The following is a 23,825-nucleotide window of genomic DNA, read 5'->3' on the forward strand; positions in this document are numbered from 1 at the left end:
ATGAGAGCTAACTGAAGGTAGAGCATGGATTAAATCCTTCACTTTGATCAAATTCTAAAAAAAACTTTTTAAAACTATAAAGCATTAGTCATACTGTTGAATTTGTAACTATTCCAGGTTTTATGTCATGTTCAGTGATACAGACACACGTGTGCATTCATCCACACACATGCCTGGCATTATTCCTATGACCAAGATACTGTTTGCTGATTAATTCTATATCTTCATTTGCACTGTAGTAGCTGCAGGCTTTACTAATTGCAAGTCCAAAGTATCTCAGGTGGGTTTGGATCTTTCACTGTACTTTTCCCTTCTTTAGCACCTTTCAACGTGCTAAAAACATTATCCCAAGCATCAGTGGTAAGTGTTCAAATGTCTCGATCACACATCTGAGCCCTTATAACTGGTGGTTTGTAAGATGATGCCTTGGCTGAAGATTGTATAGGCTGATGTATTGGCTAAATTTTCAGGATGTCTTTGTGTTGGTCCTGTTTTTCCTTCTGTGTCACTAAGGCTGCATCTAAGCACTAAGGCAAGTCTACTTTTTTTACCTACCCTACATATCTGGTTTCCCCATCCACATTATAAAGTGATGAGATGAAGAACATTGCTGTTTCTTCTCCATCTGCATGCTGAATTTGAATTTCCTTTTACAGGGGACTGATTTGGGACACACTGTAAAGTGTCTTATCCAGTGAGGTTTTGGTAGGATATTCCCCTGTCAGTGTCAGCTGGGACTTGTGACTGTGTCATGCAGTATTACAGGACATGTGTAGACTGAGCATGTTCACCTTCCAGCATTTCCAACTCTGTAACAGCAATAGAACAATAATTATTCATTTGTTAAGATGGGAAAAATACTCCAACAGCAAAAGTGGAAGGTATCATAGAAAAGCAAGTTGTATAAGACCCCCAAGGTGTAATATAGCAAGTTACCTCAAAGCTGAAATACTTGGTCAAGCAATGTTTTGGAATTTCACAAAAGAACTCATTTATGTGGTCTGAGGAACAGATGTGCCAGGATGAAGAGAGAGATGTTTTAACTCACAAAATCAAAGAAAAATATGAAATATTGTGAGGAGAATGACATAACCTTGTTTTTTAGTGGATGGTGTTACTTTAAATAGCTTCTCTAGTGAATACAATTTTCCTCTTCACTCTTGTGGATGTTCTTAAAGATCACAGTTATAAATATCTCCTGCCCTTAGCAGGACCATGATGTTTCCCTGCAAGTTTGAGAAAAAACTGTTTGAGAAGTGTGCAACAATTTCTGAAGCTTGTTAGTGGTTTTGACTAATTTTTAATAAATGTGTGCTGTATTTCCCAGCTGGCTTTGAAAGGTTGTCCATATGGCTGAAGATAGGAAAAAAAAGGAAGGGTCATCTTTTATCCTTGTCCCCTTGTGACATTCTCATAGGCAGGAGCACAGCCTAACATAATTTCCTGAGGTTTATTTTTCTCTGAAAGTTATTTTCTTTAGATAATACCTTTACACCGTAACAGAGTATGACAATTTAAAGCAGTTAGATAAGAGCTAACACTGGGATATGGTCTCTTGTGCAAAGGCAAGTTTTTCTCAGTTACTGCAGTGTCTGGAAAATAAAGTTCTGCATCCTACTAAATACTGCTATTATGTATCTGTGACATGGAGTAGTTAACACAAGAGGGAGGAACACAGTAAGATTTTCATAAAACCCAGGAAGTTAATTTCTTTGAGACTGGACTGATAAAGCTGTGGGTAGTCTTAGACATAACTGTCATATTTTTCTTTTCAGTTTTGATGATTACTCTTCATAATTTCTTGAAATACAGTTTTGTAACCTGAAAGAACCAGATTCATATCCATACCACTACATTGCAATAATTCAGTAAATATTAATATCAAGTAACTGAGACCTGATTCTATGTATAGTTATATTTTGAGCTGGACATGTGTTGGACAGTGTGATCTGTCCCTGGCATCAGGAATGTATGTGACAGTGAGCAGCCAGCATACTGCAGTGAGGCCATCATGGGTGCCAGGTGGGACAGCGAACAGGAGAGGAAACCAAAGCCTCATAAGTGCACACACATAGGAACAGTAATTTCTACACATTAATTTAACAGCCTAATGAAACTGCCCAGAATGGGCATTGTATGCCTGCCTTTAAAGCAAAAACAAGAAGCTGTGATGGTTCACAATCAGCATACTTCACAATCAAGTCTGCAGAATTGAGGGTGATGGTCTGCTACCTGTCCACTTTAGGATCAGCTGTGAAAACTGAGTGATAAATCTTCCAAGATCTGCTGCATTTAAAATACAGGCAGTTCTGTTGTAGAGACTTTCTATGTGTTCATGTATGTTTTCTTTTGGAAGAAAATTCAGAAGGCACTCTGACAATTACTGCAGTCAAAAAGGCTCTACAATCAACAAAGGGACCTCCTTTGTGATAACAGTAGTTTTGTGAGGAGGAGCAGTAGTAGTAGTTGTTTTAGTTTTAGCACTGAAAGACAAGTACTAAGAGTTCATGATATTCAGTTCCAAGCATTAGCTCTTGGTCTTGAAAAGGAATGTGAACTTCTCTGCCTGAAGAAGATGGTGAGGACAGGGACCTTCTATTATTTACAGCTAGAGATCACTTTTTTAAGAATAAAGTAGGTAGAGTTCACAGTGGCACATTTGGAATGAAGGAAGTGGAAGATAATATAAAAATTATCATATTCTGTACTGTGATTAGGTTGTGCTTGATAAATATCCATAGTGGCCATGCATATGATGAATAGGGATATTTCAAATCTGAAATCTTTATCAATTTATTGGGCCTGAACTTCCTTCACAACTAGGAATTACTTGCCTGTATCTTTGAGATCTCTTCAGACATGGGGTGTGTGAATGGCACCAATTTATCATCTGTGCTGTCATTTCTGTTTAAACTGATGCAGTGAGTAGATAGATGTCTACCATATGGTGTAACAGTTTTGAATACCTACAACTGCTTGATGCAGGCAAGTTTGTTTTTTCAGCTTTTTGCCAGCACCAGCTTCTTCCACGTAATGATAATGATCCACTCTTAATTTCTGTGACCTCCCCTTGGTTGTCACTTCTGTGGTCTGATATATCTTTTAACGAGTCTGAAATCCTGGAGGCAGAGTGCACTTCCCTTTATTCATTTCAGCCCATTACTTCAAGTAATATTTCTCTCCTTTTCACCAAAATAGGTAAATGGATTTCTCCAAGGAGAAGGTAATAGCATATGAGGAGCTGTAGCTCTAGAAGCCTTCTGGGACTAGAAGTCCTATGTAGATGTTGCTGATGGGGTGTTTTAAGGATTCACTGTCATCATGGATTTTTGTTTAGATGCTTGGCTGGTCTGATTAATTCAATAAGTAGAATAGTTCATCCAGGAAGAATTTATTTTCTTGTTTCCTTTGCTAATCCTAAAGATGACAAATTCTTGAGAACAACTTGGACAACTGACATTGTCTCCAAAATCATCTTTATATCCAGGAAAAGTTGGTCTATCAAAAAACAAGAACATAAGGCATTTTCCTATCAAAAAAAAATGTTTTTATGAGGGAAAACCCAAATCTGCCCTTCAAATCTCTAGTAAGAACAAAATAAAAAACTAAGCTATGTTCCTAGAAGGTATGCATCCCATTTCTTAAGGGAACTATTGAGGTGTTTCCTTTTCTTTCCACAGTATAAATCTCACAACAGTTTAATAATTTGTGGAGGTACATTGCCTTAAAAAGATATCTTGATCATCCTCATGTAAAAAGGTACTTTATTTTAAAGACTCAATTTGAGCATGGAACAAATTGATGAAATTGTAGAACAAAACCTTTAATACATTACAATTATTATATATGGAAATCATTATTACAGAAATAACCTTCTTTGTCAAGTATTCTTGGCATGGAAGTAATCAGCATCCTATCCCATTAATTGTTTGAGAACTCTGAAATCTTTAATGAGGCTTTTTACAGAAAAATTTCAGTCATATGCAAATGATTCATTGAAACTCTTAATCATAAGACAAATAGTGATTCTTTAGTGAGTTTTTTTCATTCACTGTAATAAATGTAGCATGTTAACTGTAGACACACAGTTAACTGTTTCTCAGTTATTTTTCTCACAGCAATTTTTTTTAAAGATTCATTGCTGGTCAGAAAGTGATAATGGTTGGACTGAGAAATAAATTGCTTGACAGATGTCAAAGAGATCTGTGTCTGATCTAGCTTCAAATAGGTTTTTTTCTCTTTGACTGTTTTAAAAATTAAACAGGCAATGTGTAAGAATGTATTCAGGTTGCTGAAGATATATATTTTTCAATGATATTGACAATCAAATATCATCCTTTTTTTCCACAGGTCTGATTACCACAACATCAAGAAAATTGGATCGGGAACAGCAAGCAGAACATTTTTTAGAGGTAAGTTTAAGTGCAAAATATATGTTAAGATGTTAGCTGATTTTTGTAGTTTAAAATCACTTCTTGCTGTTCCAGGAGAGTGGTATTGTCCTTTCTCCTCTTCATAACAGACTCACACAAAGCTGGTAATTGCCTGATGATACAGAAGAAATAAAATATTTTGCAATTCACAAGCACAGGGAAAAAAATAAAAAAAATTGAACATTTATTTTCCACCTCTAATCTACTTCAGTTAAGTCTTTTGTTGTCGCTCTTAAATTTTGTTTCTGACAGAAATTTAGAATATCCAGAGCAAAATGTTTTTTAAAAAATATGTGGAATGACCCCAACCCTGCCAAGAATTTTAGTCTCTCAGGTTAAACCGATTTAAATTTTCCATCTTGGATCTAATATGCAACCTGATAATTTGGATGAAAGCAAACTTTTAACTTTTTCACATGCACTGCATTATCAGAATCAATGATTTTTTTTTTTTAATTTTCGCTTATTGGGACTGATAACAACAATTTTCATGTTAGAAATTGCCTTTTAAAAAAGAGTATCTAAACCATTCCCTTGGCCCTTGTGATGAATGTTTCTCTTTATAAGGAGCTCACATGTGTTGGGCATGGAGTGATACACTTGTGAACTACTGGTTTTGCCACATGTGTTTTCTTTTACACTGCTGTACACCATGCTGTGGGTTTTTTTAACTTTGGGTAGAAGTTCCTTGACTCTGTTCTTTTGTCTTTTTGTGAAGTAAGGAATTCTTGATTCCTGTTGGTACAAGCAAAAAGAACCATATTGTCCCACATAATCAATCACCCCTACTAGGAAATCCTTCAAATCCATACAAGCTAAAAAACATCTGGACACAACAGTTCCCAGTATAATCACTGTCTGACAGCAAAATGTAGTAAAATATATATATTAGCATACTCATTAGGTTTTTTTATTTGCTAGAAATCCCAAATTATTTTGGCGAGTGCAGAACACAGGAGAGAAGGGTTGATTATTACTATACAAGTTTGGGTGGCGTTTTTTCTTGATAATTCACTGTAGATTATTACACATTGCATGTCATAATTAAAAGGAGGGAAATACAAGGATTTTTCCCTTTTTAGGATTTAAGTTGTAGAGTTAGTAAAGTAATCATGTATTCCAATAACTTCAAGCTTTCCAGTTTATACTGTCAGAAAAAATCACAAATGGAATGAAAGGGGTGTTGATTTTGAAATGTGTCTATTGATGAGAATCTTGGGTTTCTAGGTCTCCTTTGCTCTGCAGAGAAGGACCAGGTAATCCTGGTGGACAACAAGTCAGCACAAAATGATACACAGGACATTCCATCTGAATATGAGGAAAAAAACTTATTTTCTGTGCAGGTGACAGAGCACTAGAACGGGTTGCACAGAGAGGTTGTGGAGTCTCTCTCTCTGGAGATACTCAAAACCTGCCTGGATGTGATCCTGCACAGCCAGCTGTAGATGAACCTGCTTTAGCAGGAGTTGGACTAGATGAGCTCCACAGGTCCCTTCCAACATTAATCATTCTGTGATTCCGTGATTCTGTAATTCTGTGATTTATGTGTTTGCCTCAGTGATCTCAGCGAAACATGCCACATACACATTTTCCAAGGGATTCCCATACAGATGGGGGAGTGCTACTATTAATTGTAAAAAGAAAACAAATTAGTTACTTATAGGAATTTAGCTTTAGTCATCAATACAAGTTAATCTGTTCTTTCCCCTGAATTGTATCTTGCTTGAAAGAATAACAGTCTACAAGATTTTAGGGGCTGAAGATGCAGTAGAGAGAAACTTGTGTCTTACACTGCTCCAAGGCTTGTGAATGGGAGTGAGGTGGAGGGCAGGCTACGGAGAGGAGAAACACAGGAGCAGGGTGTCCTGCAGAGGCGTGCATGTGACCGCATTGTAAATCCTACCTGGAAACAGTGAGTGGGAAAGGGAATTGGACTCTGGTGGAGACACAGCCACGGTGGTCAAATTGCCCCTTTGAGCTGCTGCTGAAACGTTGCCCATGGCTGCCTCCTGGGAGGCTCGTTCCGGCTGCACATCCGCGCGTAGGCTGGGGTCCAGAGCCGGGCTGGCCGAGCTGTGCTTGTTCTTGTGGCAAACTGAGAAATGTTTTCTGAAATGCCTGTCTGTCTGTGTGTAATTAACCCCTGGGGAGCCCTTAATTGCCTGGACAGCCGTGGTTTCCCAGTAGTACAGTGTTTCCCTTCAGGCTTCATTTCATACCCTTCTTCCAGGAGCCTGTCTGGTGTAAAGGAGCGCAAACGTGGCTCCCTTTAAAAAACTCTGATTAGTACTTGACCTAGCAACCCTTGCTCCCCTTTGCCCAGTGTCTGTGTGAGCCACTGACAGACCTTTCCTAGATACAACTTTTTAATTATTTTTAATAAGCCTGTCTTTGACAGAGATGGTATACCCTGTAAGTACCTGCCAGTATTTACTTAGCAAATTTCATTGTTAACAGTATTTCCACCTCTTTCTCCGAAGCTGTTAGGAAATGAAGTGATACAAGGTAGCAGATGTTAGTCACTGTAGTTGTGTGTAGTGCCAGTGCTTGTCTCCAGACCACCACTGGTGACGGCATAGAGTTGTTCTTCTGGAGTTGTCTGTCCCTGTCTGTAACAGAGGAAACATGAATTATCAGCAAGGATGGGGGGTGTATTTTTAGGGCTTCCATGCTTAGGAAAGGTGAATCTAAGTGACTTTCCTTCTAAGTTGCATAAGAATTCTGTTGCAAAGTACTGAGGCCAAGGTCAGATGTGCATTTCTTCTTCATTCCTCCTTTAATTGTCTTTAGATGTATGGAGCTGTGTCCACATGGATTTTTTAAATGATACCTCAGGCTGCTGTCACAGGACTTACACTTACTAGGAGTATGTTCCAAAGTGCGTACAGAAACATGTCTAGACCCTGAGCCAAAAGATGCACGAAGAAGTCAGAAATTGACTCCCCTTTATAATCATTGGGATTTTCTGTTTGCTTCAGTGATATTTTTTGGGTATTGTTTGTTTGTTTATTTTGGCATTTTGGAACAAGGGGGTAAAAAAAGAATTACTTCTCCCTGTTTTTTCATTGATTGTGACATTGTCAATGCTTTTTTTTAAGCTCCCAAGTTGAGGGCTTAATATTTTTTCTGACACATTTATATTGCCCTGCAAAGCTGCAGCTTGTATTCAGTGCTTGCTATCAGGTAAAATTTTACTGCTAAGGTTTAAATTGGATGTCACTGGATTTTATACAGGATGGTCTCTTGCTTTAGTGAATTCTTATTAATGGACTGGTTCTGCCTGAAATGGGAGGAAAATGACCACTTGATTACATTACTTTCTCACATGAAGCAAGACAAAAGCATTTGTTCTATTTCACAGACAGTCTCAAAAATTTTGGCATTAGGATGAAGTATTTAAATAACAGTCTGAAGGAGGAATGGTAATCCTGAGAGCTACCTGCTTGTTTTGCAAGTGAATGAGAATAGTGATGTATTTCCAAGTGAGGTGCAAATTTCAGATGATTTGGCTTTATTCTCCTTCAATAATTGAATACATCATCCTCTTCTTTCCTTCTTTTACTTCCTCCTTCTTCAGGACATGTGTTGTCTTCTAGTAACTTCTATGTTAATACTTCACATTCTTTTCTCGTATTATGCTCATTTACTAAAAAGAAGAAGCTAGGAGTGGAGAATGTCAGTGGAGTTTGAGCTTTGGAAAAAAAACCCTCACAAAAGTAGTCTGTAATTTTTTTTTCTGCCCTCAGTTTTTGCAGATGCCTCCTAATGCTGGTTGACAGTTTTACAAACTCTAGCGATTTTGCTGCGTGATTTTATTGAAACAGCTGCAGGAGTGGTGGAGGTCCTATAATAAGCATAAAAATTAAACCATTTCATGCAAGATATGCGCCCTTGTGTGGTGTCAGCTGATTCTGAGATTTCCAGAACATGAATAATTCCTGGTCTGCTTTCCAGTGTACATGGGCGACTTGATGGGAGAGGATTGTTGAATCCAGACTACAATTCATTAATTTGCACATTCAGCCCAGAAAATGGATCTGAGCACATTTTCTCGCCCTGAGCAGTTTCTAAACACTCTGTTACAGAGCCTTTGTTACTCATGCTACCAACAAAGCCTCTGCAAAATGCACCCACCACTGAGCAGTTCAGCTGGTTGGGAATTGCTGTGTCAAGACCTGTGTTTAGCAAAAGAATGAGCCAGAAGAGTTACAGGCTTCAGTGTGCAATTCTAGCAACAGTCTTTGAAACTTCATGATTGAAGGGGTGAATTGTCTGTAGTGAGAGATGACCTCTCCATCCTCTTGATAATGGTATATAATAAGTTGGTGCTTTCAAAGTGCTGAGGCTGTTTAGTCTCTCCCTGATGAGCACATGTGGTGTGGGCTCTTCAGACATTTAGCCATTTTTGAAAATTATATCCATAGTATTTGTCAGTCCAAAACACTGAAATAGCTATTTAAATTTACCATTGCAGATTCATTCAGAAAATATCTTTTAACATTTGTCACGGTAAAAAACCTGTCTATTCAAAGTGTCTCTAAAGAATAAAAGTAGCTGTTAATAAGTATGGTCAGAACTTTTAAATCTCTTCACAAGTGACAAAGCAACTGAAGGCAATAGGTTTAAAAATAGTGTTACAGCAGCCTTAGCCTTTCAAGGTCCAAGTCATGTACCCTAATTGAAGAGGAGGAGAAGTGGGAGCAGAGTATTGGCTTACTGCAGCTAATTTTTAGCCCTCTTAGTGCTATCAGAATGGTAAAAGTGCCTCTCAAGTGCCCTGCTTTTGTCACAAATCAGTATACACAAGCTTCATCAATCTTTCTGCTGTGAAGCTCCAGCACAGCACGGAGAAGGATGGCAGTAACAGTGCAAGGGGTCGTAATGAAGACAAATTGCTAAATCTGATGTGAGTGTCAAAATACATGGGCTGAATGAAACACATTGGTTTCTATTTACTGTAGGTACACTAAGGGGACAATAAACTGTGTTACATGGCATGTATTTATATGCAGTAATTAGAGGGAAACATGATAATCTGCTGTAATTGGAGCCTTCTAAAAAGAATTCAAATTTCCACTCATTTAATGGCGAGCTGTAAATGTGAGGGGAATTTTGATAGAGAGATTATAATTTTATTCCACTTGGAATTTGGTCCAGAATATCACTGTGGAAGTTGCTGCCGTGAAGTTTATGGCCACAGTTTGCAGGGGAGGAGGAGTTTAAGAACTTGCTATGGGGCATTTAAAAATAGCACTACCTCTCAGTTCTTCCCACAAGCACCACTCTGGTGGCTCAGCATTGGACCAGCCTGTGTTCTCCACCAGCCTCCTCTTTTCCAGCACCATCTCCCACACAAGAACTTCACAAATTTAACTTTGTTTTGTTTTTGAGCCTGCTCACTTGGGCTGTAGCCTTTGGTAGTGGTGATGCCTGAAGTCGGTGGTCCTTTGTGAAAAGCTGCAACATTTTCTGAAGAATATAGGCAGCTGTGTGACAATATGCTCATGTATATTTTTACAGGAGAATTACAAAAGCTGAAGTTCATTGGGTTTATGTAGCTGAATAGTGCTCTACAGCACATTGATTGCTTAAATCCTGGATTACAAGTCTGTGTAAGCATTTGTTTCATGGTTCTTTAGCATTGCCCACATTTGGCAGAGAAAGCTGCATTTTTTCTCAGTGACATGCTGGTGATGGTGTAAAAATGAGGCAGTGTGTCTGATTGAACATTTTGTCTGAGGTTTAAATGGGTCCAAAGGCACATGCCTTTCCCTTTTTAACACTGAAGCTTATCAGAAAATGCAAGGGAAGTTCAAAAAATAGGTAAACAGCCTCTTCTTTCCAGCTTGACTTCGAAAAGTATTACTGGTTGTGCTTGCTGGAAATAAGAGAACTATTTTAATTCTTTTTGAGACACCTGAAAGTATTTCTGGTTGAACAGTTTGTTTATAGAGGCAGCTTTCTAAAAGGACAATGGAAGATGTATCAAAGTCATCTTCAAATGGTGACACTGAACTTTAATGTCAACTTCAAAGTTAAGGGGAAAAAGGAAAAGGATAAAAGGAAAGGAAGGAAAAAAAGTAAAGAAGGAGGGTGGGGAGGAAAAAAAGGGAAGAAAACAAGCGATTCTAAAGAAAATCAAAAACATGTTCGTCTCATATTAACTCTCCATGGGTTTGTGAGCAGAGAGGAAATCCACCTGGCCAGTGTGGTGTTAGATCTAGCAGAGACACAAGGTCTGGGCTTAGGAGGCACAAAGTGAGCTCGCTCATCCCATGATGCAGGTTTCCTTCCTGTGTTCTGCTGCTGTCTTCAGAAATAGCCAACAACTTTCCAAGGGCAGGAGGTAACTGGAGGTTAGAACTATCCTTCAGAGGCAGATTTACATATGACATTGCACACTGCTTCTCATGTATATATGGGCAGAACATCTTACACAGCAAAATGAGGGAAAAGTCCTGGTGTGATCCATCTGTCTGCAGTGACAACTGGTCTCCCCAGCTAGACTATTGTCTCTAACTTATGTGGTCTGATAAGATGAAGAATTATCAAGTGCATCACTGAAAATATTACTAATTCCATTGTTAAATGAGTGGTCTCTGTGCAGGAGATATGACCAGAAACTTTAAACAGCAGAAGAATTAAGGCATCGTGTTTTTACAGATTACTCTCTTTTATTATTACAAATTTCAATTGCTCCCAAATGTCCTATTATCTTAGATAATGTCTTGAGAAGTAACACAAGTAACAGAGCCTAAGCATTGGGAAAACTGAATTTAATAGCACTTTTCTTTATGCACATGGAATAATAATTCTGTTTTCTTATTAAATAAGAAAAAATGTCTCCTTATAAATTTAAATTAATGGGGCAAATTAAACTTGGATTGAAAAAAATAAAGAATTGTGTGTTTAAAGTCCTTAGTATTCCATGTTAAAGTCAGATAGCCATTGGAAAATATGCCCACAATTCTGATGACACAATATATATACTAAAGGGAAAGGGCAAGAATGGGTCTGTGTATATCAAATAGTAGCAGTGACCCTCAGCTCATTTCAGTTGTTCAATGAAATACCAATAGCCTTGAGAGACTGAGTGTGCAAAGAATGTCTGTGACATTCCCATAAAATTTGTAGACTTTTAAGTCAAGCTTTTGCTGAGGATGCTTTACTTTTTTGCCTTATGCTAATGTCTGATTTCAATCTTTATTTTTAGATTATAATAATCATCACAATCTTTTCACTTTCTCATCATTAGTTTCCTTCTTTTAAAATTGTTTTGCACATGCTGACACCAGGATGATGTCAAGGACAGATACACTACTGACAGTTCCATCAGTGCATCATTTATATCAGAGTACCTGACTCTGGCCTCTCTTGGAGAGTGTTTAAGCCATCCAGCTAATCTGATACTGTGTGAAAGTTCTTACATGGCAGGATTTTAGTCCAGCATTAAAAATTTCACGCTTGTTTGGTTAATCTATTTTATTGATACCAAATACCAATAGTAATGAAGAAAAGCATTTCTCTTTTCTGTCTCTAATGAGCTTCCTAAGTAAAAAATGTTCAAAACTCAATATGCAAAACTGTGGGGTTTTGTTGTGAATGCTTGATGATTACAGGAATGAGCCAGAGCTTACAGACTTTCTATAAGTGTAGTGTAAGCTTGTGTTAATTTCTTTGGTATTAAAATAAGAAAAAACAGCTCATATATTATTTATTCCCTCCTCAGCTCATGGAAAATATTTGATTTTCCCAATTCACTGACATATGATGAGAGATACATCATCTACAGTGGAATACTGCCCCAAATATATTTTTTACTAAATCATGTTTCATTGGACAGTGAGCCTGCTAGAAATGGGCAGGGAACAATTGGTATTATGATCCAGGATAAAAAACCTATTAATTACCTTTTTAGATGAAAATCTGGCCCAGTATCAAGACAGAGATGATTTTGCAGATACTCATTCAGGTTCATGTTTTGAAGAGCTTGGCCAGATCAGAGTCATCCAGGGCTGAGGCTTTGGTTCACACACTGCTGTCTGCCACAGTGTCTCATTAAAAAAATCACATTTCTGATTGCCTAGAGTCTTGCTTTAGTCAAGGAATGATTTGCATATATCTGACATTTGCAAAGGGAGGGAGGTTGTTTTACAGATTTCATGAATCACTGACCTGAACCATTGGGTAATGAAATGAAGAAATGAATATCCACAAAGCACAGCTCTGTTGGCTTTTTCATGCTGGGCATCAAATGCCTCTTTTAGGATTTTCCTTGTAGACCCACAGCATTCTAGCAGCAGGTATTGGCTCTAAGCACCTCAGCATAGAAGCATGGAAGGAGTTATTCAGCTTATAGACTTTGCATGCTATCTTATAAGGCATTTTCCAAAACTTTTAAAGGCATCACAGAAAAAATGCAGTTGTGCCAGGAAGGAAATCCAGCCTGCAGTCAGCTACCCTGCAAGGTTCTGAGCATCTCCTGGGAGCCTAGGGATGTATCAGCACTTTGTTGACCCTCTGGACCTAATAAAAATCTTACTGGACTCAGCATCATGGTGTAATGCAAGAAAGTTACTTTATGATTAACTAGCATTATATTAAGACGTGTGAAGTCACTGTGGAGAGGGGAAAGTATTATGCTGGGGGCTAGTTCAATTCCTTTGCTTATCCTGAGTGGTGTGCTTAGTCTGGCTTCAGTAGCAATGATTTTCCTAAACTTATCCCTAATAATCCGAGGATAAAAGAATTAGACATTGGTGCCCATGGCTGCATTTGCTCAGGTGTGTTGGAAATGGATGAGTGAATACATGAGAGAAAAGCAATTTAAAATATACTCAATACCTCTCTCTTTTCTTTGCAGAACTGTGAGATAGCAGAGCATTAGATCAATGCAAATGGATGGAAAAGTATTATTAAAACATCAAGTTTTATTGCATGCTTCGAAAATTAGGTCTGCACCCATGTGTTAAATGTTGTTGAAACAGAGAGGGATGTATTAGTGGTCTTCCTTCTTGTTTTATAAATCATTCCTCATGCTAAGCTTGTGCAGGCAAATTCTGTGGTTAATCTCTATCAAGCTTTTCTTTTCAGTCAGGATTAAGAAGTTTAGTCTAATGTTGCTTTCTCACTGAGGGATTAGCTCACAGATTAGCTCAGGGCTAACAGGTTTTTTCTTCATTGTATGTTTCTTAAGATCTGTAGCTCCCTTTTTTATGGGCAGAAGCCCACCTACCATGCCCAAATTGGTCTCATATATTCTTTCAGGGTGTCTCTCTTGCCAGGCTCTGTGCTTGGTGAAACAAAGACTCATTGTGCAGGTTGCACTGCTTTGCTAAATCTTCACATTTTTATATGAATGTACCAGTGTTTTAATCTTCTGCAGAAGCCACAGGAAATCTTTCACATGATTCAAATCTATTTTAGATATACAGAGCCTTTGTGTTGTGTGAATTGTCTGCTTTAGTGCAATATCATGTTTTTTTGTAGCATGGGTAATACCCATCAGCTGCCAGACTGTTAATTTATGTCTGTAACGTTTAAGCACACAAACATGCATGCACATATACACATTTTGCAGAGGTCTCATATTCCTGCCTTCTCAGCTAAGACCAAGCTGAGAGTCAAATTTAGGGCAGGGGAGCATCTTCTTCCTCAGTTAGGAATGCATTGCATCTGTACTAAAATCCTTTCTGGGCACAGGAAACCCTAGTATGCCTTTTAATTAATCCATCATTTAGAAAAATGCCCTTAAACAAGATTTGCATCCATTTGTTCTTTCTCCCAGGGTGATCTGTTCTCAGCTGTTCCAAATTCAGGCTTGTTATTGCTAAAAAAAAAAGTTGATTCTGGAATTTTTTCACAGCAACTTCACTTGACACCACCATTTATATGCACTAAATCCAACCACCCTGCAATTCCCCGTTTAGGGATCCCAGCACTAACTCTCCAATTCTGTTGTCTTGAGTGGCCTTTGGGTTGATTTGACACATGCATGTTTTGTCAGAGCTCTGTCCTCTATTTTTTTTTTTTTTGTCTTTCCCTTCTTAGTGCTTTTCTTTTTCAGGAGTTTATCATTTTCATACATTAAAAACTCACATTTCACAAAACTGCCCCCACCAGTCCGCGCACTTGATGAGAACCTTTCCCCAGTACACAATGAATGCACAACATTTTCTTTGAGCCTCATCACATCCCACAGTCTTCTCACTGTAGCCTGTAATGTCCTTCAATATAATGTATTTTCCCTATTTTTCTGATCTTTCAGATCTTCCCACATCACCACACAGTCCCTCCACCATATAATCCTTAAACATTCATATTGATCAAGAAGGATATACTGAACAGGATAGGAAAATCATGGTGGTTTGAAAAAATTGTGCCGTTTGGGGTTTTCTTTTTTCATTTTTAAAGTTATTTGTTATGGCAAAAGTGCATCATTGTGTGAAATGTGCTGAAATAAGATGGGAGTTCTCAGCATAATTTGTAACATGACACAAATTAAGGTATTTACAAGATACCTAGAGATAATAAAACCTCTAATCGGGTTGAGAATCAGTTTACTAAGCATAATTGACACTTTTTTCCTCCCTAAATATATTATCACAGAACATAAGAATCCTAATGTTTTTCTTATCTGAATTCAGCTTGATCATAATCAGAGACCAAACAGTTATTTTGTTTTTTATGAAGGTATGGTTTAAACAGAAAAGTACAACGGCCCTGAAGCATCAAGTGCAAAGAAATTGGCCCTCAAAACCAGTAATTTTCTTTTCACAGTCTAACAAATTTCAGTTGTCAAGAAACAGATTCATCTCATCATTCTCAAATGTAATATTGCTGTTTGCTAATCTCTCATGATACAGAGACATTGAGAATGTTATCATAGCAGTCCTAAAGTGCATTTTATGGTTTGGCAAAAAATAATACTTTCTTTGGCAAGGAATGTTCTAAATATTCAAAAGCAAGGATTAACATGAGCACTTGAGAGCAAAAATGTCAGAATCAAAATAATGAGTGATTTTTTCTCACATTCCCTGGGAAAGTAAAAAATACAAATATTGCTAATAGCAGTCTGTCAGTTCATGGCTTTGACTTTCCTGAGATCCAGCATGATATCTTTAATCCAGATACCCAGTAAATAAGTTAATACCCAGTAAATAAGTTAATATTTTCTTCCACAACCTCAAATATATCTTGTTTTCCCATTGTATTTTGTTGTCTTCCACTGTCCTTCCAGATAGTTATTAAGGTGTTGTATAAGCTAAAACAAGTGTTCTTAACTCTCAGATGTTAAAGGCTTAATTGAAAAAAAAATGGGGAGAATATAAAAACATGGTTTTTACATTACCACACTTTTTTAAAACCCTAACACTTGACCACAGTTTAAAAAACACTTAGAAAATTTCCACAAAATCATAAATTTTAGACCACACATTTTAGCTAAGCAGAGCTTTATTTTCTGGTACACCAAAGTATGCCAAAATGGCATGATATCTGATGACTGAGAGGGACAGAAGGCAGTGAGGGATGTCTGTTAGCATGGTCTCAATAGACCATAATTTGTAGCAGAAGGAATCAAAATATTAACTGACACGTGAGATTAATTTGCATTTACTCCTTATCCCCCTCACCAAAACCCTGTTGTTCAAATGGACTTGCACAAACTCTCTCTGTGTAGCTTTGGACATATGTTTGTGGGATTGAATTGAATACTAAAGCCTGTTCTGTCTTTCCCACTGGCATTTACCAAGTGTGTGTACAGTTAAGAATCTTTCACTATTTTTGTTGCAACACACTAAATACTGCCTGAGTGCAGTCTTCTCTGCAGCACCTCAGCTGGGGAATGACATTTAAAAAGTAAAATAATACTTTCTTTGAATGCCTTCTCTTCAGGCATTCAATCCTCATAATATCCGACTCTCAGTGTGAAAGTATCAATTGAAAGCTGTGGCTTTTTTAATAAAAAGAAGTCGGAAGTGTACAGAAGATGTGTTATTTCTGCAGCCCTGGGAGGGTGCCTGATGATGGATCACAGTGGTGATGGGATGCCCAACTTCCAGCAAGCTGCTCAGGTCCCAAAAGAAATCCTTGCTGCTGCAGCACAGTGCTCAGCATGAGGCAGTCATTTATCCAGCTTCCTGACAAAGCACATTACCCAGCTCAGGGCTGTGGGCTGTTTTTCAGCCCGCTCAGTTCTTGCAGAGTTAATTTGGTGTCCCCTTCCCTCTCCTCTAAGCTATGCTGAGAGCTACCTCATGACTTCCTAACTCGAGACACATCCCTGGTTTCTCTGGGGTGCAATAAGCTCCACTAGCCCTTGAATGCCTAAAAGGCAGTAGCTGAATAAATTACACATTTGTGCTCTATTTTCTAGAGGTTATTGCGAGCACATTCACCACATTTATGTACCAAAACAGGAACTGCACTTGAACTTCTCTTGATTGACAAACTGCCTCACTAAGCCTGTAAATCAGTTTTACATGTTTTGTCATATGAGTAATCTGTCGATTAGATCTGCTCCTAATACTCCATTTCTAAAACTGGATGCGCTTTTGGAGAACAAGTTTGTTTCTATTTTATATGGGATTTCTCAGAGGGAGCAATGGCAGCATCTCTAGGTAGTGTCAACCAGGGCTCCGTATCATGAGCAAACATCTGCGGTAGTGACCCAGCATTGGCCATGGGGATTTGTGCCTGGGGCTGGCATATCTGATTTGCCTGTGCCAAGGGATCACACCTCCTGCACTGGTCCTGACAGGATGTACTTGTGCTGTTCAAGACCTCACATAAATCAGGAGATTTCTCACAGCTATTTCCAACAGAGTGCCCTGTCCCTTTAACACTTCATGAGACAGTCTCAAAAGCAAAGCAGCTCCTGAAACTTTACTTTTTCAATCTTTTTGCTAAAAGCCAACAGAGCAACTCATTAGAGGTTCCTTCTTTCTGATTCCTCCTTTTGCTTCCTTCACCTAGTGAGGGCTAATTGGAGGCCCATAAAATGAATCGAGGGAAATTCACCACCTTCTCCCATATATCAGTCCTGCACTCCCAAATTGGGCATATTGTCTCATGCAGTGTTTTATTGTCCCCCAGACCACATTATCAGGGAGGCAATCTCACAAAGGTTAATAGCATTACTTGGTTGTCTCTCCATCTGACATTCCTGCTCATCACTCTAAATCCAGTCGTTTCACCAGTCGCTTTAGACGCTTCTGCTGCCGTTAATTGGGTGCTGCTTCCCACTGACTTCAAACCTTGTTCTATAAATTGTAACTACTAGTAGCTGATTGTCCCTGCTCTTAACTTTCATTCCACAACTGGGAAAAGTATGTGTGGGTTGATATACCTGTCTTTTCAACCGCACTCTCTGACATTTGCAGTCCAATTACAGGTCACCTTGGCCATCCGTTTGGTCCAATTGTCCTCCTGTTGGTATGCTATGTGTCAACACCTACCCCATACACTGTCCTAATGGGAGAATAAACAGTAAATTATGAGCCTGTAAAAATCCAGTAAAGAGTGACTTTGACTCTGTAAACCATGGAAGTGAAACTGAGGTGCATTTTGCTGGTATCCTAGGCTGGAATTGCTGCTCTGTATTTTCAGAGTGTCACAGCTTACTGAAGTCAGGCAAGATAGCTATCTATTGAGGGCTGTGGTGCTTATGCAGTAAGAAAATGAACCTTAAGGGCTATGCATGTTAAGATTTCTGTATTACATTCTTGAATCAATGGATGTCATCAGTAGAAAGCAGTAAATTTATATTAATCATTCTTGATTAAATATTTCCTTTTCGCAGATAAAAAGTATGCTTCCTAAGCTCTACTCACATTTTACATTTTATTGACCCTTTACACAGCAGTGATTGCCATCCTGTGGCTACAAAACCCAAATGCATGTTAAAGACTAATTCTGCAGAAGAATTGAAGTGCTAAGAATATTTTAGAAGTTGCGATATTTTAAAATTCCTTCTGCACTGCAGGAGTGGAATACCATCTTATTATTATTCCGACACATAAAGATCCCTTTCCAGGACTCCAGGCACTATGCAATTAATTAATTATAATAGTATTAATTGATTAATTAATATTAATAACCTGAACATTTTAATGTGTTCCAAGTGTTACTCTGGGAAATTAAGGTTTTGAGAATGGATTCTTTCTTTTCAACACATTTGGGATATTAAAAGTTGGGGACAGCTTTTCCTGTTGTATCATTACCCCAAAATGACTTTGTTCCCATACACACACCTAGTTATTTATGTTGGCAGTATGGTCTTGACACATTCTGAAAATTTTTCGTATGCATCGCTGTTCACAGGATCACTGGCTATGTGTGTAACAGATTGAACAGGAAAAAAAAATCGTGCTGAAGAAAATAATTGCATGTGAAATTGCTGTTTCCTTAAAGCAAACAGAAATTCCCACATTTGCCTGGGCGCTAAGTAAGATTGTTCCCAGTCATTTCTCAGGCACACAATGGTGATGCTGCAGTAGTGCACACCTTCCCTACCCTGTAGCTGAAGGCTCACAGCTTTTGGGTACTCGTGCAACTGAAGACCAGGGCTGGGCAAAAGCTCAATGAGAATTAAAAGAACTGAAATTAAGTTGTTGAGTTCTGCATACCACCCTATTCTCACCAAAGTCAATGGGAAAATTCCCATTGATTTCTGAGTCTGAGGGTTTCGCATCTGGCCAGTGCTTCCCTACCAGGAAAGTATCTGTAATTATTTTGCTGCCCAGACAACATTAGGGTAATTTTTGTCTTTACACTAGCTCTGCTTGTCTCCACTTGTGCAGTATCTGTGTACCACACTGTCCACAGCATGGTTGGGGAGGCTGAGACTATTGTCATGTGTTTGTAGTGATTTTTAGAGATTCAACAGAGCTGAGAAAAGAGCTAAACTGACATAGTGAAAAAGAGGGTTACAGGGAACCTTTCTCTAAAGGTATGCTTAGCTTGTGTCAGTCTTGTCTAGTGAGAAAGAGCAAGGTTTGTACTGTGTCTGGTGAAACACAGAGTCCTGCTGCACCCATCAGGGAAGGGGATGATAGCTCTCATTCTTTATCACCAGAACAGTTACCTGAACTTTAGTTTCATATCTCTGTAGTGGACACAACATCCCAGCCCATTTTCCAGGTTGAATTTTCCCAGCTGGGAAATCAATGTGGAAAAAGTAAAAAAGGTGATCAGTCCAAGAATGTGAGTTTTACTTCAAAATTGGAATCTTCTTTTTTTTTCCCGTGCTGATTGATTCTCAACCAGCTTGTAAAATTGACCCCATGCCAATATAAATTAGCTAGTAGATATTAACAGGACATATAAAATCAAAGACAAGTAGAGGTTGAGATAATAAGGCTTGTCTGTGTTGCCTGTTAGATGAAAGTGTGATTAAATATGGCCCAATTAATGCCTTTTATCTGTCCAAAATTGATTTGTAACAGAAAGTTGTGAAGTAGGCACCAAGAAGTCAAGTAGAACTTTTTATTACTAAAATCAAAGCAACTATTGATGTGAATTACTTTAACCTGGTCTGACAAAAACAGGATGATACTGTGATTAAAAAATCTGCCTTGGGAAGAACCCCAACAACAAGGCTCCTCATTCATGCTTATCTCCTTCACCCTATTTTAATTCCTTTTCATACTGATTTTCTGAGAATTTTTATACTATTTTGCAAGATATTTTAGGATGGAATCTTCATCTGACTCCAAAAATTACTTTATTCAACATGCATGAATAATTGCTATGATATAGTCCTCTAATTTGATTAAAATTTTACTTTGCACCTCCTTGATAACCAAAGAAATGATTGTCAAATGACTTGAATATCACCAAAAAAATCATATATTCTCTTTTTTTTTCCTTTTTTATTAATGAAAACAGTCACTGCAATCTTCCTGGGTGACTATTCAGTAAATGCAGATAAATTTCTGAGGCCTAAACCATACATTTTTGCTTTTTGCAATTTAAAATATCTCTAAAGGATATTCAAAAATTGGGAAAAGCCTGTATCGCTTAAAAGTCTGATTTATATATTTTCTACCCAGCTACAAAATCAATTTTTTATTTATCAATTTTCTAATGGGTAAGCTTTATTTTGAACATAAAACTGTGGAAGCTACATTTTTTACTGTGAAAAAACTAAATTGCATTTAAATGTCAGAGGCTACTCATCAGTCTGTCAGCTGTAAAACTCTCTTTGAAACTTTTTACCTCTGTGTGTGGATGGAGAGCACTCATTTCTTGCATATTGTGGAAAAACAGTGTGAGATGAAAATTGGATGTTTTCAGCATTACTGATGGGACATGAAGGCTTTTGCATTAATATTAATGGTTCTGGTTTTGCCTGCTTTGGTATTGATCAAAGGCTTGTTGGTAAGTGATGAGGTCAAAGATAGAGATTTTTTGGGAGAGAGGGTTTGGGGGTGAACTCTATCTGTAGTAAAAATTGTATAATTAGTCACCAAAATTGTAGTTGTACAATGCATGTTCTTCAGTGACTGAAGACCTTGGTAAACTTGCCCCAGCCTGACTTGGGGAGCTGGCATGCCTCTCCTCCTTTTGCTCTCTCATTGCCAGTACTCACTCCTATCTACCTTTTGGGGGGATTTGTTTTCTTTTGGCAGTTCCTTTTAAACCCTGATTATTTCTGTAGCCCTATTGATGGCACAGATGCACAAACAGTTTATTGTTGGGTGGAGGTGGCTGCAAGTGGATGACAGGAGGAACATCTGGAGGAGGAGCTGGAGATGGGGCTGGATGTGTCTTAATGTCATTTTCGGCCAGAGACAAAGCAGTGTCATCCCCTGTTAGCACAACCAAGTTCTGCTGAGGCAAAAAAAAAAAAAAAAAGAAACTGTTGCCTTTCTTTTGAAAAACCCTGGTTCTGCTTTATGTAGAAGCATAGAATTTGGAGTGATCCTATAAAGTGTTCCTATAAAGTAAATAAATCTAAGGAACTACAGTGTATATCTTTCATCTCATTGCTGGCCAAATAAACATTTTACCTCCTCAGGAACGGCAATATTGTTTTGAAACTGACCATCACAGAGCCTCACCTGAGGATGTTTCATCCAACATCGTAGTGCAGTAGATGTCAGTGTGACAAAAATAGTTTAGAAATAGGTTTTTAAACTGTAGTTTAGGACACGAGATGATTATTCCCTTTGAAGACTGAAAGTTTTAGTTGAAGTTATTGCTTTGTTGTAACAGAAGCTTCTGCCACAGTATTTTTAAGGGTGTACAGAGCAAGCTCTTTCACACTATGCCTTTTCCTAGAGGACCTTCAGCAGCTTGTACCACATTAGCATGAAGCAGTGCTGCTGACTAGTGCCAGACAGATGGAGGGCTCTTGCCCCACACCTGCTCTGAATCCAAGAGTTTCTGCTAAAGGAGCTGGGAGTTAATTCCCTGTCACTTTTGGTATCTGGGGACCCCTGCTACAAACTGACATGGCTGCACACCCAAACAAGGAGGTAAAGTAAATACTGTTGATTAGTTAACTCCATGGTGACTAGTACTATAGCTTGATTAAATTTTGGCAATAAGTCAGCACGTATTTTTTGAGCAGGGCATGTCTGTTGATAGTTAAAACATAACATAAATTATTAATAGTAGGAAAATATCTTGGAAGCATGGATAACATATTCTGTCTTTATTAATAGCCAGAATGTTTTTCTTACATGATTTCACATATTGACTGGTCTAGTATGAAAAAATGGAAGTTTGGAGACGTGTAACAATCTTCATCATTTTGGGGAAACTGAAGAAGATGTTTGGTTCCTTCTTATAGTAAAGATGAGAATCAAGTAACTTTTGTGGATAGAAAATGAAGAGTAATTGAATCTTTGAGAAAACAGCAGTGTGGTGAGCTCACAAGTTGATGCACACCTCTTTTGAAGCACAAAAACTGAGCTACTGTATTTCCTGAGTGTTAAGATTTGATTTTTAGGGAAGGGCATTATCTGTAGAGGTAGATCTGATAGAGGGGAACTTATCAATATTTAATCACAGGTGTTTCTTTTTACAAGAAAAGCAAAATCCACAAATGGCTGAAGTAGATATTGAGGTATGAATGAGATTAAAATTGACATAGAGAGTACTACTAACATTAAACTGCATGCATATCTTGATCTGCAAGCTTTATGTTATTTAAATCTGCTTGAAGTGAAATATTCTCACATTTGACTATTCATTTTCTGTTCACAAAACTCTCAGATTGTAATCTTCACTTTCAGCAGGAACTAAACACCTTCTTCAAAGTTTACTGTGAAGATCAATAGGCAACTTTCATCTTCTTCCTCATTTAAGGGCTATGATGATAGTTATACTTCTGTTTAGTGATGGGTTGTTCCTCAAGAGGTTTCATATGCCTGAAAAAATAGTTTTTAAGCAATTGCATATCATACTTTATCTTGTTTGTAAGGTCCCAGTCTGAAGATGGGTAAATGTCCTTCAACAGGCATTAATAGGGAACAGTTTGGAGTGTATTCTTCTGCTTTTCAAGTCTTTCTTCATTATATATTTAGCAAGACTCATTACTAGCCTCATGAGCAAAGAGAGGAAGCTCACAATGTACTCAAAAGACCTTTACAATTGTTATTTAGAGACTGAGGTTGATGTTCTTACTGTGATCATCACAAATTTTCCAATCTTCTTGTTTCAAACTTTGCAAACTGCTCATGGGGTATGGGATATGATACATGCAGTTTCAAGCTGCTGTTATCACCTAGAAGGTCAGAAAAAGTCCTGGTTGAGCAATGCTTTTCCTTACCAGAGGATTTCTGCTGAATCTTAGGTGACTGTAGTACAGTTAGGCAGTAGAGGTAAAGCTTTTCTGTATTTATTTCCACCGGTGGAAATAAAAGGCACTTCTGGACTTCTAGAAAGTGACTGCCTTAGAGTCACTTCTGGACAAAGTTTAATCTACATTTCATCAAATACAAATCATGAGCTCAGCATTCCTAAGGATTATAGTTTTCTTTTTACTCAGGGAAAGGATAGGGAAGGTGTTTTCCGGGGCTGCTTGAAGGAGTTTCCCTTAACACATGACAGGCTGCTCTGTTTTCTGGGAGTCTAGTGGAGTAATGCTCGGTTCTGCACTTAGCATGTATTGATTGAAGAGCATTGTAAATAAAGCCTGATGCACAAAGGTCATCAGGATCTCCAAGCTCTAATAAACTTTAAGAGTAATGCTTGTGGAAAACTGCTATTTTTCTTTTAGAGGGTCACTGTCAAGAGCTATGCAGATTCTTCATTTTATTGCTACTAAATCTGAAATAGAAGTCTTTAGTTTCTTTACAGAGACTTGTTTACTGTTTCTGATTCCAAAAAGCTTGTAGAATAAAATGTGACACAGGATAAATGTAATAGATGTAGTAGTAGTGG

At 38.0% G+C, this 23,825-nt stretch overlaps 1 protein-coding gene across 12 annotated transcripts in view; it reads left to right on the top strand.

Annotated features, from left to right (window-relative positions):
• Positions 1 to 23,825, top strand: part of FAT3 (FAT atypical cadherin 3) — a 399,575-nt gene that overhangs the window by 261,129 nt on the left and 114,621 nt on the right. For all 12 annotated transcript variants that reach the window (XM_038142935.1, XM_038142926.1, XM_038142945.1 and 9 more), the window contains one exon: positions 4,351 to 4,412. In XM_038142935.1, the coding sequence (XP_037998863.1) occupies positions 4,351 to 4,412 (62 nt within the window). The remainder of the gene's footprint in view (positions 1 to 4,350; positions 4,413 to 23,825) is intronic.

The sequence above is a fragment of the Motacilla alba genome, chromosome 1 (assembly GCF_015832195.1).
Source record: "Motacilla alba alba isolate MOTALB_02 chromosome 1, Motacilla_alba_V1.0_pri, whole genome shotgun sequence".
Lineage (NCBI taxonomy): Eukaryota > Metazoa > Chordata > Aves > Passeriformes > Motacillidae > Motacilla > Motacilla alba.